The sequence below is a fragment of the Triticum urartu genome, chromosome 6A, assembly GCF_056163025.1.
Source record: "Triticum urartu cultivar PI428250 chromosome 6A, HENAU_Tu73, whole genome shotgun sequence".
Classification (NCBI taxonomy): domain Eukaryota; kingdom Viridiplantae; phylum Streptophyta; class Magnoliopsida; order Poales; family Poaceae; genus Triticum; species Triticum urartu.
Window position 1 is genome coordinate 88,040,273 of NC_141878.1, and position 16,361 is coordinate 88,056,633.

At 45.5% G+C, this 16,361-nt stretch overlaps 2 protein-coding genes across 2 annotated transcripts; one reads left to right on the plus strand and one right to left on the minus strand.

The window, feature by feature from the left end:
- Nucleotides 1-1,853: 1,853 nt before the first annotated feature.
- On the plus strand, nucleotides 1,854-4,832 carry LOC125515124 (gamma-tubulin complex component 3-like). The gene is made up of 2 exons (XM_048680552.2): nucleotides 1,854-4,266; nucleotides 4,361-4,832. Exons 1-2 carry the CDS (start codon nucleotides 2,084-2,086, stop codon nucleotides 4,614-4,616), a joined length of 2,439 nt encoding a protein of 812 aa, XP_048536509.1. The 5' UTR covers nucleotides 1,854-2,083; the 3' UTR covers nucleotides 4,617-4,832.
- A 5,410-nt stretch (nucleotides 4,833-10,242) lies between these two features.
- Nucleotides 10,243-12,018, minus strand: LOC125514863 (auxin response factor 5-like). The gene is made up of 4 exons (XM_048680229.2): nucleotides 11,877-12,018; nucleotides 11,707-11,753; nucleotides 10,934-11,124; nucleotides 10,243-10,720 (listed from the first exon to the last, which is right to left on the minus strand). The coding sequence occupies exons 2-4, from the start codon at nucleotides 11,719-11,721 to the stop codon at nucleotides 10,624-10,626; spliced, it is 303 nt and encodes a 100-aa protein (XP_048536186.1). The 5' UTR covers nucleotides 11,722-11,753; nucleotides 11,877-12,018; the 3' UTR covers nucleotides 10,243-10,623.
- Between the last annotated feature and the right edge of the window lie 4,343 nt (nucleotides 12,019-16,361).

The following is a 16,361-nucleotide window of genomic DNA, read 5'->3' on the forward strand; positions in this document are numbered from 1 at the left end:
GAGTTCCAGAATGGTCCGGAGGTAAAGAATTATATATAGGAAGTGCTGTTTCGGCCATCGGGACAAGTTTCGGGGTCACCGGTATTGTACCGGGACCACCGGAAGGGTCCCGGGGGTCCACCGGGTGGGGCCACCTATCCCGGAGGGCCCCATGGGCTGAAGTAGGAGGGAACCCAGCCCATAGTGGGCTGGGGCGCCACCCACCTAGGGCCCATGCGGCTAGGGTTGAGGGGAAACCCTAGATGGGGGCGCCCCCTTGCTTGGGGGGCAAGCCCCCCACCCTAGGCCGCCGCCCCCTAGTAGATTCCATCTACTAGGGCCGGCGCCCCCCCTGGCACCCCTATATATAGTGGGGGAGAGGAGGGACTTCATACCCCAGCCCCTGGCGCCTCCCTCTCTCCCCGTTACGTCTCTCCCTCGTAGTATAGGCGAAGCCCTGCTACTGTGACGCCCTGCATCCACCACCACGCCGTCGTGCTGCTGGATCTTCGTCAACCTCTCCTTTCCCCTTGCTGGATCAAGAAGGAGGAGACGTCTCCCGTCCCGTACGTGTGTTGAACGTGGAGGTGCCGTCCGTTCGGCGCTTGGTCATCGGTGATTTGGATCACGTCGTGTTCGACTACATCATCACCGTTCTTTGAACGCTTCCGTGCGCGATCTACAAAGGTATGTAGATGCATCCGATGACTCGTTGCTAGATGAACTCCTAGATAGATCTTGGTGAAACGAGTAGGAAATTTTTTGTTTTCTGCAACGTTCCCCAACAGCTATGGGTTGTGACATGGGTGAAGGTAGGGTGGTGCTATGGGTGATGGCATGGATGGAGGCCATGAAAAGAATGGAGCCAGTGGTGGCAATGAGGCCAATTATGGCAATACAATGTTCCAAGGCATGGAGACAATGGAAGCACAAGTGCCAATGAAGGGGATGAAAATTGAGAGGCTATGCACTTTGTTCAATGCAATTTTATTTGTGTTGGTGATGTACTATGCTTGTGGTTTGCATTTGAACTTTATATGTGGGTTTGAGTTGATTTTGATATGTTGATTTGAAGTTCAATTTAACATGTTGTCAATTATGTGTAAGGTCATTTTCAAAAGTTAAAATTTTATCCATAGTTCATCAGTTGTTTCAAAACATACGCAATTATGGAGGAAATTATGGTGCAGCTATCCTATTTTAGTGCAGCGGTTAGAGCAATGTTGCCCTATTTTAGGACAACTGTTTAAGATGATCATCTTTTCTTGCCAAAAAAAATCACTTTTTGATACCCTAATTTTCACTTACTTTTTGGTGTTCTCAAATAGTGTTGTTGTTGGAGATGCTCTAAATGAGCTCACATCTGTGTGGTTTATGGGAATGTTTGGTTACCGACACTGTTTTTGAGCCATCTACATCTATGGCTCAACTGAGACTGGATCAGTGGATACATACCAGAAATCATATTTTGCACATAGTTTGACAGACTGTATTAGGTTGTCTACATTAGGCGGTAATTTTATTGCACACATTCAGCCTAATTTGACTTGATTAAGAGTTAACACTACACCGGTCGAGTGCATAGGTATAGATCCATTAGTCTATATTGATTTTTTTTAGCGCCGAGTCTATTTTGATTTTTTTGAGGGAAGAGTCTATTTTGATCTTTTTTTATTCAGGGCTTTTTCTTCTTCTTCTTTTTTTGAGGGGGGTTTAGGGCTTTTTATCTTCTTTTTTTTTTGCTATTAGGGTTTTTGTTTTGAAGGGCGGACAGAACAGAGCATCCAGATCGACGGCCCACGGGATGAAGGAGACGACGGGCCTCCGCACTGCCCATCCCCAGCCCATGATAGGAAAACTCGCTTCCCCAGCCAAATGCACCGATGCCTCCCTCCTTCTCTTCTCCTTTCTTCTTTCCCTCCTAAAAAAACCCAAATCGACAGCGAGACGCCATGGCGATTCAGTTCTAGCTAGGTCTACCTCCCGATTCCCCTACCTTCTCGGCCGGCCGGCCGGCTTGGACTGCCGCACCACCTGCGCGCCGCCGCCGCCGTCCCCTTCCCGCGCCGCATCCGAGAGAACCCTAGCGCCCACTGCCTCCCCGATGGACGAGCACCAGTCCGGGGATCTCGTCAAGGAGCTCGTCCTCCGCCTCGTCCCCGCCGACTCCGGCGGCGCGCTGCGGTTCGCGCACCGGCTGCTCTCCAGCCGCCTCGCCCCGGCCGTCCTCCCGGACGAGCACGCGCTGGCGGAGTCCGTCAAGCGCCGCCTCGCCGCCTCCGGCCGCCCCGACGACGCGCTCGCCTTCGCCGACCTCCACTCCAAGCTCTCCGCCCGGTCCCGCCCCGCCTCCCTCTGGCCGCTCCTCTACCTGCTCGACTCGCTCTCCCCCCACCGCCGCGGGGCCGCCGCCTGCCTCCCCGACCTCCCCACCGCCGCGCCGCCGAGGCATGCCCCGCGGGCGCCCGGCACGCCCGCCGGCGGCGCGGCGCTCGTCTCCAAGGACCCGGACAACATCCGCGAGATCGCGCTGCGGGAGTACACCGAGCTGGTGCTCGACGAGACGGAGGTGTCGGAGGCCACGCTGGTGCGCGACGTGCTGTACGCCTGCCAGGGCATCGACGGCCGCTACGTTCGGTACGACAAGGCCAGCGACACCTACGACCTGCCCGCCGGAGTCCGCGTGCCTGGCTCCACTCGCACCCTGGTACGCAAGCTGTGCGAGGTCGGCTGGCTGTTCCGCAAGGTGCGAGGCTTCGTTTCCGACAATGTGAGCCGCTTGCCCTCTCATGCCGCCACCGAGGTCGGCACTGTTGCTCAGGCCTTCTGCTCGGCTCTACAGGAGGAGCTGTCTGATTACTATAAGCTGCTTGCAGTTCTAGAGTCGTACTCGTTGCATCCGATCCCAACACCTGGGTCTGATTCGGGTGTGTCAGGTAATTACCTCTCACTGCGGCGTCTCGTTGTCTGGCTTGCTGAGCCTGCGGTGAAAATGCGCTTGATGGCTGTCTTGGTGGATGGATGCCGTGGCTTGAGAGGTGGTGGAATGGCTGGTGCGATCCATGGGCACGCACAGCACGGGGATCCCATGGTTCAAGACTTTATGGGCCGCTTGCTGCGGCGAGTCTGCTCGCCGCTGTTTGAAATGGTCCGAAGCTGGGTGCTTGAAGGTGAATTGGAGGATGTATTTGGTGAGTTCTTCATTGTTGGGCAGCCAGTTAAGGCTGAATCTTTGTGGCGGGAGGGCTACCTTATTCAGTCTGATATGCTACCGAGTTTCATTTCTCCGGTGCTGGCACAAAGGATCCTCAGAACAGGGAAGTCAATCAACTTTCTCAGAGTTTGCTGTGATGATAATGGTTGGGCTGAGGCTGCCACTGAGGCTGCAGCCTATGTTGGCACCACAACAAGTCGAGGTGGGCTTGGTTATGGGCAGATTGATGCCTTGGAGGCATTGGTGGTAGAAGCAGCCAAGAGGATTGATCAACGTTTGATGGATGTGATCCATAAGCGATACCGATTTAAAGACCATTGTCTTGCTATCAAGCGATATTTGCTTCTTGGGCAGGGTGATTTTGTTCAGTATCTGATGGATGTTGTTGGTCCAGAGTTGTCAGAACCAGCCAATAGAATTAGCTCCTTCCACCTTGCTGGCTTGCTTGAAACTGCAATACGTGCGTCTGATGCGCAATATGATGACCGTGACATCTTGGACCGGATAAGAGTAAAGATGATGGATCATGGAGATGGTGATCGTGGCTGGGACGTCTTCTCCTTGGAGTATGACGCTAGGGTCCCTCTGGACACGGTGTTCACAGCTTCAGTCATGAAGATGTACCTCAAGATATTCAACTTCCTATGGAAGCTTAAGCGTGTTGACCATTCTCTGACTGGAGTCTGGAAGACAATGAAGCCTAATTGCATTGTTTCTTCTCCATTCTACAAGGAAGGGACAAGCATCAGGGCTCAGTTTGTTTCAGTTCTTCGGAAATGCCAAGTTCTGTTCAATGAAATGAACCATTTTGTGACCAACTTCCAGTACTACATTATGTTTGAGGTCCTGGAGGTTTCCTGGGCTCGTTTTTCAGAAGAAATGGATGCAGCAAAAGATTTGGATGATCTTCTCATGGGACATGATAAGTATCTCACTTCAATTGTGGAGAAGTCCCTCCTGGGTGAGAGGTCCCTGGGAATTTTGAGAAATCTTTTTGCTTTGTTTGACATCATATTGCAGTTCCGCAGCCATGCTGATAGGTGGTTTGAACGGATATATGAGCTGCAACTAAGGTTAGATTATTGCAGAAATAGCTAGCCATCTTTTCCTCAAAATCTCATCACGTCTACTGTTTGATTTACTTTTAAGTTTTCCTTCTTATTGCAGGGGAAAGAGTAAACTGAAAACAAAATCGAAGGAAACAGGTTCATGGCTGGAGGGGGGCAGAAAAGCCATGATTCAACTCGCAGGGGAACTTTTTCGGAAAATGGGTGAAGATTTGGATAGCATTGCAAAAGATTATACAGCTTCTCTTGATTCATTTATCTCCCAGTTGCCCCTGCAGCAACACGTTGATTTAAAGTTCCTTCTCTTCCGTTTGGACTTCACTGAATACTACAGCCGTGTTTCGTCCAACAAATGAAATGAGTGTGTGCTTCTAATGTGGAAGAAATAGGCGTTAGATTTACTTTTTGGTTGGGGTGGATGCTTATCATTGATCAATATCTGATATTTCTCGACCACATTAGTTAGTACCTTTTTTAGTTTTAGTTCACTTTTGTTGGAGTATATTTGTAGTGCTGGTATTTGCTTCTCAAGATGGCTTTGGTAACAGTGAAATATCTTTGACTTGCGACTATGGATTGATCATTTATGTATTGTGCATTGAGTGCCAGTATGTTCTCAAATACTACACTTGGTACTTCCAACAAATAATTTCTTTCACAAAAAAGCTATGCATCTGTTTGGTACCCAGATCATGCTTTACACTGACCTCATTCTACCATATGTATTGTGTCATACATTTTTTCCTTTTTGTCTTTCAAAGAAATATAATGTTCACTCACTGCATTCTACAATTGTGTATTGGCAACTCTCTACCGTCATATTTCTTTATGAATCCACGACTGATTTCAGACTACTGTGTATTGATAATTCTATAAGGTGTTTTGCTCATGAACATTGACTGCGGCAACTGATTTCAGACTTACTGTCTTGGAATTTGATAAAATAAACTATTTGCTACGTGCGTCTCCCAGGACAATTTAGTTTCCTCGTATGATATATCTCTTTGATATTTTGGATTATTTGGTACAGCTAGCTGGTGCCTGGTGGTGCTACTTTGTATAAGGGTTGCACTTACTGCTGTTTCTAGTTATATGATTAACCAGTAGATACCCTGTAATTGCGCCCTAAACTGTAGTGCCTCGAACTTAGAGAAAAGAAAGTGGAGGCAATGATCGCTAAGGTGATGTTCTTTATTCTAATATATTGCTTGTTTGAACTTCAAATCCTTTTAAAATGGGAACATCATTAAATTTGGTGATTCATGTGAGGCCTTGTTAGTATTTATTGCCGCTGTTCGTGCAGAAACACGATACTTGCTGTCCATCTCTTTAACTGTTAAAGCCTGCAGGTTTAGCAGCATTTTTTCGTTAATTGTGTCTTTGTTTCCTGAAAATAACTGACATATCATGTTTCTTTGTGTCACCACACAGGATTTGAATTTGTATTCGGAAGCTGCTTCACTAAGGACTGCTGCCACAGAGAACAGCAGAAAATTCGCGCAAAATTCAACAACATTGTGAAGGCGGTGCGTCTAAGTTAGAAGTCATCAATAAAGCAGGCATCTTTTCAAATATATCTGTAGTTCAACACCTACATGGATAGCGTCGACCCTTTCCTCGAGCGAGTGGAGGAGGCTGGCAGGTTAGATCACCGAGCGATCGAGGCCATCTAAATACCTTTCGTGCTTAATAGAATTACCTCCTGTGAGGCTGTGACTAGAAGCGAAACTGAATATTGCCCAAGTCGATATTTACCTGTTTCATAATGTAGTCCAGCAGCTGAGGATTTCTGATTGAATGATTCAGTTTGCTGTTTCCGAATGTGCAGGCAACTGGCAGGGGATGGCGCCTCTCCTCCAGATCCATCTGCCGCCGTCACAACAAAAACCACGTCCAGAGCCAGTGCAATGAGCAAGAAGTCTGAGGGCTAGGAAAAGGACATGAGCTGTGGTTCTTACCACTTTACCAGCGCATGGATGGGAAACCCAGTACATATCTCTGTTTATGTGGGCATGATGATGTAGTAGTGCCTCTAGCTGCTATTTATGTGCTGAATTATGCATGCGCTGGTTGGCTCGGCTCGGGGCTAGTTATTGATCGAGGTAACTGAATACTACGTGCTGATGTTATCTTCTATATATATGTAAATATGCACTGCATTTCTGACACACTTTCATTTTTGCTTTGGTTGTGACTTGTCATCAGATAAGATGGCTTTGTCGTCTTACTGATACAATTGAACATGACACTCTTCTTTCGCTGGGCAAAGCTAGTGGTTTATGTCTAAACTTCAAAACATCATCATGCATTAGATTAGAACCAACCTCTGAATTCCTGAAACTGAATTTGGAACCACACATAGTTTGTAGTTAATCATATCCAGAACGCTCGAGCCTCAAAATAAACGTTGTGCCGTCCTGGCCATGCTGAGACAGAAAGAGGAGATTCCTGACCATACAGATTGCTCAGGTTTTTGTGGATAATATATACTCCCTTCTTTTCCAAATATAGGTCTTTCTAGAGATTCCAACAAGTGACCACATACAGAGCAAAATGAGTGAATCTACACTCTAAAATATGTCTACATACATCCGTATGTTGTAGTCCATTTGAAATGTCTAAAAAAACTTATATTTAGGAACGGAGGGAGTACAAGCTACATGGATTGCTTGATGCTAATATTTCTGGTAGGGATAAGGTTTTCACCAGACACTTTTGGCAACATTTCTTCCGGTTAACTGTCACTCAGCTGAATTTGAGTAGTGCTAGCCACCCAGAGACAGAGGGATTAAACCAGTGCTTGGAAGCTTACTTCAGATGTTTTGTGCATGGCACCACTGGTTGCCGTTAGCTGAGTTTTGGTATAGCACCACTTATCATTCAGCTCTTAACACTACCCCTTTTTTAAGGCTTTTATATGGCAGAGATCCCAAACAACTGGGTGTTAAAGTTGTGCTGAAAGTGCTGTTAGTTCCCATCGACGGCTAGGGGTCAAGCCATTCCACAAGAAGGGAGAAATGTCACGGCGTATGAACCCGATAACACTAAAGATCAGAGGGAAGAGGTAGGGGACTAATTTTTTTTTTTTTTGAGAAATAGGTAGGGGACTAACACTAAGGTGAAGCAACCGACCCGGGAAGCCCGTTAAGCATGACTAAAGCCCAGTGGTGCCAAGGCCCTGTAGCCAACAACTATCTACTTAAGTTGTCGCGGGCATCAAAGATGAACTAATTGTCCCTGCACCTGTGTGTGCTCATCCTTTCCTCCTCTCTTCCTCCTCAAGCCCCAGGATTTGAAACTCCCTCAAATCCTGTGCATCAGGAACTAACATACCGTCTAGCGCGCTGCTAGGGATTTCATGACCGTGACAATGACAACCTGATTTCTTGTCATCGTGCACATTCTTCACCCATGGTGACACACTCAGGACCGGATAGCCCCTCGATTGTGATGTGCTTCAACTAAAATACTGTCTCTCACAAACAGACACATGTTCACAAACACTTGACACGAACTTCATGACTCATCCTGCCTTAGCGGCATCATGTTGCCTCTCTCATATCGGCATTTCACTGACTATGGTGTAATCGAAGTTAACATCTCACCAATTTCGTACAACAATGATCTCACGCCGTCCCCATGCGGACCTCACACCCTCACACTGGCCTTGAGCCAACACATGACTTCATTATCTGTCTAACTCTCCAGAAGATGATCTTGACGTGCTCCACTGGACAACGGCCGCCAGCAACAATAGTGTGCTCACCGTCTTTGCCTTGTCGCTCCACCATACAATGATCGTCCGCCCTGAGGCGCTAGCATGAGTCACCTCTCTCGACCTCACCCCCGCATGGGTTTGCCAAGGATCCATCGCATCAAAATAACACTAACTAGAGTAGACCACTCACGCTGTAATTTGAAACATACACAAACATATACCATGATCATGATTTGGAAGCTAACCAAATCAGCAAGCTCGGATTATTTTCCAAATTCCAACAGATATTACTCCTTACTCTTTGCGAATGAGTTGTCATGTGTAACGCGCTATGTATGCCAAGCGGTAAATCTTAGTCGATGCTATGAGGTAAATACACCCGAAGTCATAGAACTTGCACACGATGGTCAGTTTGGTGCACAAACTTGTAAAATACATGTTTCCGGTCATCAAACTTGTACAAGCGTTCATATACGATCACATTTCATGTACACGGACGTATCCATAGGCTATATGGCATTCCAGTGTGGCCAGGGCCCATTGTCATCCGCTGTAGCATGTAGATCTGCAGAGAAGCCTTTGACTTTTTTTATTTTCGTATTAAGCCCCTAAAAATAAAATGAAAAAACAAGCGATGTGGGGTCTTGAAGCTGCAACGTGCCCTAGTAGTCACACGTGGACAACCACCAGACTACTGATCATTCATGTCTATGTAGCATGACTAATTTCTGTATCATGTAAACATTGACTGAAAATAATTTTTACAAGAAATGTAACACGGAAAAAATGAGCACCGTGGCTCGACCATGTGACCTTGTGCTCAAGGTTAACTAACATTACCACCGACAACACAACACGTCCAGATGTAAGAAAACAATTTATATTCTTGTGTTTGTGACACTCAAAAAATATTTATGTGTTACAAAAAAGGTACGCAGCATTTTAAAAAGTTTCAAAAACTTGTATTTGGAAAAATGTTAATCAACACAACACGTCCATATTAACATTTTTTCAAATACAAGTTTTGAAATTTATGTGTATTGAAACATATACTCCATGTGATACATATATGTTTTGATGTTTTAAATACTCCAGTATACATCTATGTTTTGATACACATATGTTTTAAATACTCCAGTATACATCTATGTTTGGAGTATTTAAAAAATATATGCTTAATACTTTTTAAGTGTATGATTGGCATTTTTTTCAAATACAAGTTTTGAAACTTTTTTCAACTATGTTTTTAACATTTTTGGATGGTGTGAAACATTTTAAAGCTACACAAACTGTTTTATACATTGTATAGGCATTTGAAAAATGTCATGACCAGTTTTTTTGGAATGCATGAACATTTTTAAAATGCAATGTATCATTTTTAATTACACAAATGTGGTTTACAATGTTTATTTTTTTTAAATGTCACACACCTTTTTTTGTAACACATAAACATTTATTAAATATCACAAACACAATAATATAATTTTTTTTCTTACATAGAACAAGAAGGAATAACAACATGAAAAATATTTGTCCCATTTGATATGTTGTGTTGTCGAAGCCCAGTGGTAATCTTAGTTAACGTTGACCACGAGGTCACATAGTCGAGCCATGGTGCTCCCTTTTTTGAGGTTACATTTCTTGCAAAATTGATTTTTCGGCCGTGTTTATATGATATAAAAACTATTAGTGCTATCTAGACATGAATGGTCATTGGTTTGGTGGTTGTTAACCCAAGCCTAGTAGGGGCACGTCCCTAGTTTGTAACCGAACCATCCCTTATTTTTCCATTTTATTTTAGGGGCTTTATACGTAAATAAAAAATTATTTTATTTTAGGGGCTTAATAAGTTAAAAAATAGGTGCATAATACATAAATAAAGAAAAAGCCTACAGATCTATCATGCGTGGTGGGCTTACAGTGGGCCCTTTTTCGGCCGTGTTTATATGATATAAAAACTATTCGTGCTATCTAGACATGAATGGTCATTGGTTTGGTGGTTGTTAACCCAAGCCTAGTAGGGGCACGTCCCTAGTTTGTAACCAAACCATCCCTTATTTTTCCATTTTATTTTAGGGGCTTTATACGTAAATAAAAAATTATTTTATTTTAGGGGCTTAATAAGTTAAAAAATAGGTGCATAATACATAAATAAAGAAAAAGCCTACAGATCTATCATGCGTGGTGGGCTTACAGTGGGCCCTGGCCATGCTGGTATGCCACATAGGCCACGGATACGTCTGCGTACATGGAATGCGACCGTATATGAACGTTTGTGCAAGTTTGATGACCAGAAACACGTATTTTACAACTTTGTGCACCAAACTGACTGTCACGTGCAAGTTCTATGACTCCTGATGTATTTACCTCCGATGCTATCATCTTCTCTTTCTCAGAGAGTTAAACACACTATTGTTGTGTGAAAATAGTACAGGCATGAAAAAAGTATATCCCAGAGACAATGCACGTAGCATTTAAATGGCGCGTCGCAGCACCCATGATCAAATGTATAGCCTTAGGAGAATTTAGGCCTCACGGCAAATATTGCAGCGCGCATGATCAAGCTAGTCTTGGCAGAATTTTAGCCCTCACAACAATAAGCTCACACATATACACTATATTCTTCACTGCATTGATTTCGTAGGCTACAGCCTTGATGTTAAATCACCACCCGGAAACATCGGCTGAAGAACCTCTTGAGGCGACAAGATCCAAATGGACTTGACGATGATCACAAACTCCCTGCAGCATCAATGCCAAAAATGTCAAGGTAACCGACCAGTACAATCTTTCATCATGAACAGTAAAAGAAAAGAGGGCAGTGTTCTAAACTTCTCATTTTTTTAAAGGAAATACGCACACATTCGTGTTTCAGTTGTATCAATTCATGACATTTTAACAGGGAATCTTGAGAAGTTCATATAGCCATAGGCAGAAAACTAACGGTGGACTTACTCCCATGGGTCATCACCGACAAATAGGAAGTCGCCCTCATAATCCTGGTAGATACATTTCCAACCCATACTCTGTCGATCTTCGAGTCGCCCTTCCATGCCAAACATGTGGGCCAAAGCTTGATTCAGTTCTCCATATTCAGAGAACCTACCAATGTCAATGGAACGGCTTATAGCCCCACGTTTGTGCACCTGACACACATAGGTTAGGATAACATACAGAAAAATGTTTAAGAAGAACACTGTACTATCATTTGGCTGAGCAAAAATCATCCAAACCCGCTCTCCCTTAAATTGTTTGGGCCAGGTCAACAGTTGGCGTGGCCCGAAGATGAATGAACCACCGCCACCAATTAAAGATCTTCATAGGAGTAAGGATATATTATTCCTAAATAATTTCCTATATATATATATGAGGAGAAGTGCCGGAGCTGGGCGGGCCATGGCCATTCGGCCTTGCCTAAGCTCCGCCAATGTGACCATACGTCCATACATACAACCGTCATCCTACTATATACATATCACATGCTCAATTGCTCATCCAAACCACCATACCTAAAATTACATCGCGACAAGCAGACTTGTCTTGGCAACACCGTACCATTTTCTGAACTACAATTGCTATATGCGCACGCATTCCTTTTTCTTTACAGAAAATTACAGTTAAATACGCCCCTTACAGTAAGTCTTTATTGTAATGCCTCACAAATTACTCTTATGCATCAGGAAACATGTACTGCTTGAAAAACGTAGTGTCGAGAGGAAAGAGCAAACCTGAGTTAATGGCATCCTCTGGCAAAGGGGCAAGGCGCCGAGGGTTTCTGTTCAACGAGGCGTCATCCGTAATTAGAGAATCGATGGAACTGAAAGCCCCGCCACCAAAAGACGGAATGGGCCGAGCAAAATGGAGGAGCGATGGGTGGGGGAGGGGCGAGGTTTCTCACCTGAGCACGGGCGGGGCGGAGGGAGATTCGGCTGCCGAGCAGAAGAGAGCAGAGGGCGGAGGAGCCAAAGTGTGGTGGTACAGATCAACTGATCAACTGGCTGTGCTCTTGTGCGGTGCGCGTAGGGGCACCCAACAATCAACAATGCGGTCGGCGAACAAGCACGCGACACGTGATCTTGTTTTTTGCCGTCCCATCGGTCAGATCGGCACACAGAATTATTGGTTCCCTCGTCAAAATAAATCAGTTTTCTGAACGTGAACCAACCACATTTTTTGAGCCAACCACAGGTTTGGTTGCTTAGAGCAACTTCAACGCGCAGATCCAAACGGACATGCGCTTTGTCTGCTTTTTATTTATTTGGATCGGCCAGACAAACATGCGCGTCTGATTTTTCATTTAGGCCAGCAGATGCGCCCAGCGGTTATATATAAATGGCCGGCCAAAGTCCACTTAAACAACTAAATTTTTTAAAAACAAACTAATAACCGCCCGCATGCTGCCTTAGTAGACTGTCTTGCCTTTGCCGTTGCCGTTGCCCTTGCCGTCGTCGTCGTCACCGCCCGGTGAGGTCAAAGAAGACGGGGGAGGCCCAGCCCAACCGAACGCGGCTTGATAGACCGCCAGGGCAGCCTCCTCCGACGTCTGCTGCGGCGGCAGCATAGCGGCGAGGCGGGCGTACTCCTCCTTCCCAAGCCGCAGAGCCTCCTCGTCATGGCGCAACATCTGCTCATATTGCATCTGCCGCTCACCGTTGGCCCCTCCACGGCGAGCCAGTGTGCCTTCCAGCGCTCAAGGTGTTGGGGAACGTAGTAATTTTAAAAAATTTCCTACGCACACGCAAGATCATGGTGATGCATAGCAACGAGAGGGGAGAGTGTTCTCCACGTACCCTCGTAGACCGAAAGCGGAAGCGTTAGCACAACGCGGTTGATGTAGTCGTACGACTTCACGATCCGACCGATCAAGTACCGAACGCACGACACCTCCGAGTTCAGCACATGTTCAGCCCGATGACGTCCCTCGAACTCCGATCCAGCCGAGTGTTGAGGGAGAGTTTCGTCAGCACGATGGCGTGGTGACGATGATGATGTTCTACCGACGTAGGGCTTCGCCTAAGCACCGCTACAATATTATCGAGGTGGACTATGGTGGAGGGGGGCACCGCACACAGCTAAAAGATCAAACGATCAATTGTTGTGTCTCTAGGGTGCCCCCTGCCCCCGTATATAAAGGAGCAAGGGGGGAGGTGCGGCCGGCCTAGAGGGGGCACGCCAGGAGGAGTCCTACTCCTACCGGGAGTAGGACTCCCTCCCTTTTCCTTGTTGGACTAGGAGTGGAGGGGGAAAGAGGAGGGAGAGAGGAAGGAAAGGGGGGGGGGGAGGGGCGCCCCCTCTCCTTGTCCTATTTGGACTAGGGGGGGGGGCTACCCTAGCCGCCTCTCCTCTTCTCCACAAGGCCCACTATGGCCCATTAAGCTCCCGGGGGGTTCCGGTAACCTCCCGGTACTCCGGTAAAATCCCGATTTCACCCGGAATACTTCCGATATCCAAACTGTTGGGGAACGTAGTAATTTCAAAAAATTTCCTATGCACACGCAAGATCATGGTGATGCATAGCAACGAGAGGGGAGAGTGTTGTCTACGTACCCTCGTAGACCGTTCGCGGAAGCGTTATATCAACGCGGTTGATGTAGTCGTACGTCTTCACGTCCGACCGATCCAAGTACCGAAAGCACGTCACCTCCGAGTTCTGCACATGTTCGGCTCGGTGACGTCCTCGCCTTCTCGATCCAACAAGAGGGGCGAAGTAGTAGATGAGTTCCGGCAGCACGACGGCGTGGTGACGGTGTTGGTGAAGAACAATCTCCGCAGGGCTTCGCCTAAGCACTATGAAAACTATGACGGAGGATAAACTAGAGGGGACGGGGTTGCCGACACACGGCTTGGTGTTTCTTGATGTGTCTTTGGTGCTAGCCCTACCCCTCTATTTATATGTTGAGCCCTGGGGTCGAAACTTGGAGTAAAAGCCTCCTCAAAGTCGGTTTCACCCGAAAGGCAAGAGTCCTTCTCGGACTCCAGGGCTAGACGCCAGAGTTCCCGGCGTCTACCCACTAGATGCCAGGGTTCCTGGCGTCTAGCCTCTGGTCTCCGCAAAACTTCCTTTTGCACTTTCCAAAAGCCTCGTGGGCTTTCCCCTTTGGCCCAGATAAAGTGTTCTCGTGCCCAAACATTTCAGGAAACATCCGGAACCCCTTCCGGTGAATTCCGGAACCCTTCCGGAGATCAAACACTACTATCCACATATCAATCTTTACTTCCGGACCATTCCGGAGTTCCTCGTCATATCTGTGATCTCATCCAAAACTCCGAACAACATTCAGTCACCAACATACATAACTCATAGTACTATATTGTCAACGAACGTTAAGCGTGCGGACCCTATGGGTTCGAGAACTATGTAGACATGACCGAGACACCTCTCTTGTCAATAACCAATAGCGGGACCTGGATGCCCATATTGGCTCCTACATACTCTACGAAGATCTTTATCGGTCAGACCGCATAACAACATACGTTGTTTCCTTTGTAATCGGTATGTTACTTGCCCGAGATTCGATCGTCGGTATCTCCATACCTAGTTCAATCTCGTTACCGGCAAGTCTCTTTACTCGTTCCGTAATACATCATCGCGCAACTAACTCATTAGTTGCAATGCTTGCAAGGCTGATAGTGATGTGCATTACCGAGTGGGCCCAGAGATACCTCTCCGACAATCGGAGTGACAAATCCTAATCTCAAAATACGCCAACCCAACAAGTACCTTTGGAGACACCTGTAGAGCACCTTTATAATCACCCAGTTACGTTGTGACGTTTGGTGGCACACAAAGTGTTCCTCCGGTAAACGGGAGTTGCATAATCTCATAGTCATAGGAACATGTATAAGTCATGAAGAAAGCAATAGCAACAAACTAAACGATCGAGTGCTAAGCTAACAGAATGGGTCAAGTCAATCACATCATTCTCCTAATGATGTGATCCCGTTAATCAAATGACAACTCATGTCTATGGTTAGGAAACTTAACCATCTTCGATCAACGAGCTAGTCAAGTAGAGGCATACTAGTGACACTCTGTTTGTCTATGTATTCACACATGTATTATGTTTCCGGTTAATAAAATTCTAGCATGAATAATAAACATTTATCATGAAATAAGGAAATAAATAATAACTTTATTATTGCCTCTAGGGCATATTTCCTTCAGTCTCCCACTTGCACTAGAGTCAATAATCTAGATCACATCGTCATGTGATTTAACATCAATAGTTCACATCACCATGTGATTAACACCCATACTTCACATCGTCATGTGACCAACACCCAAAGGGTTTACTAGAGTCAATAATCTAGTTCACATCGCTATGTGATTAACACCCAAAGAGTACTAAGGTGTGATCATGTTTTGCTTGTGAGAGAAGTTTAGTCAACGGGTCTGCAACATTCAGATCCGTATATATTTTGCAAATTTCTATGTCAACAATGCTCTGCACAGAGCTACTCTAGCTAATTGCTCCCACTTTCAATATGTATCCAGATTAAGACTTAGAGTCATCTGGATCAGTGTCAAAACTTGCATCGACGTAACCCTTTACGACGAACCTTTTGTCACCTCCATAATCGAGAAACATATCCTTATTCCACTAAGGATAATTTTGACCAATGTCCAGTGATCTACTCCTAGATCACTATTGTACTCCCTTGCCAAACTCAGGGCAGGGTATACAATAGGTCTGGTACACAGCATGGCATACTTTATAGAACCTATGGCTGAGGCATAGGGGATGACTTTCATTCTCTCTCTATCTTCTGCCGTGGTCGGGTTTTGAGTCTTACTCAACTTCACACCTTTGTAACACAGGCAAGTAATCCTTCTTTGACTGTTCCATTTTGAACTAGTTCAAAATCTTGTCAAGGTATGTACTCATTGAAAACCTTATCAAGCGTCTTGATCTATCTCTATAGATCTTGATGCTCAATATGTAAGCAGCTTCACTGAGGTCTTTCTTTGTAAAACTCCTTTCAAACATTCCTTTATGCTTTGCAGAATAATTTTACATTATCTCCGATCAACAATATGTCTTTCACATATACTTATCAGAAATGCTGTAGTGCTCCCACTCACTTTCTTGTAAATACAGGCTTCACCGCAAGTCTGTATAAAACTATATGCTTTGATCAACTTATCAAAGTGTATATTCCAACTCCGAGATGCTTGCACCAGTCCATAGATGGATCGCTGGAGCTTGCATATTTTGTTAGTACCTTTAGGATTGACAAAACCTTCTGGTTGCATCATATACAACTCTTCTTTAATAAATCCATTAAGGAATGCAGTTTTGTTTATCCATTTTCCAGATTTCATAAAATGCGGCAATTGCTAACATGATTCGGACAGACTTAAGCATAGATACGAGTGAGAAAC

What these genes read in the sequence shown, in the direction of transcription:
- LOC125515124 (XM_048680552.2), top strand. Translation starts at nt 2,084, where the DNA reads ATGGACGAGCACCAGTCCGGGGATCTCGTCAAGGAGCTCGTCCTCCGC. An exon ending in ATATATGAGCTGCAACTAAG is followed by an intron (nt 4,267 to 4,360) that starts GTTAGATTATTG and finishes TTCTTATTGCAG; the next exon opens with GGGAAAGAGTAAACTGAAAA.
- LOC125514863 (XM_048680229.2), bottom strand. An exon ending in GTCGGTGATGACCCATGGGA is followed by an intron (nt 10,721 to 10,933) that starts GTAAGTCCACCG and finishes TTGATGCTGCAG; the next exon opens with GGAGTTTGTGATCATCGTCA.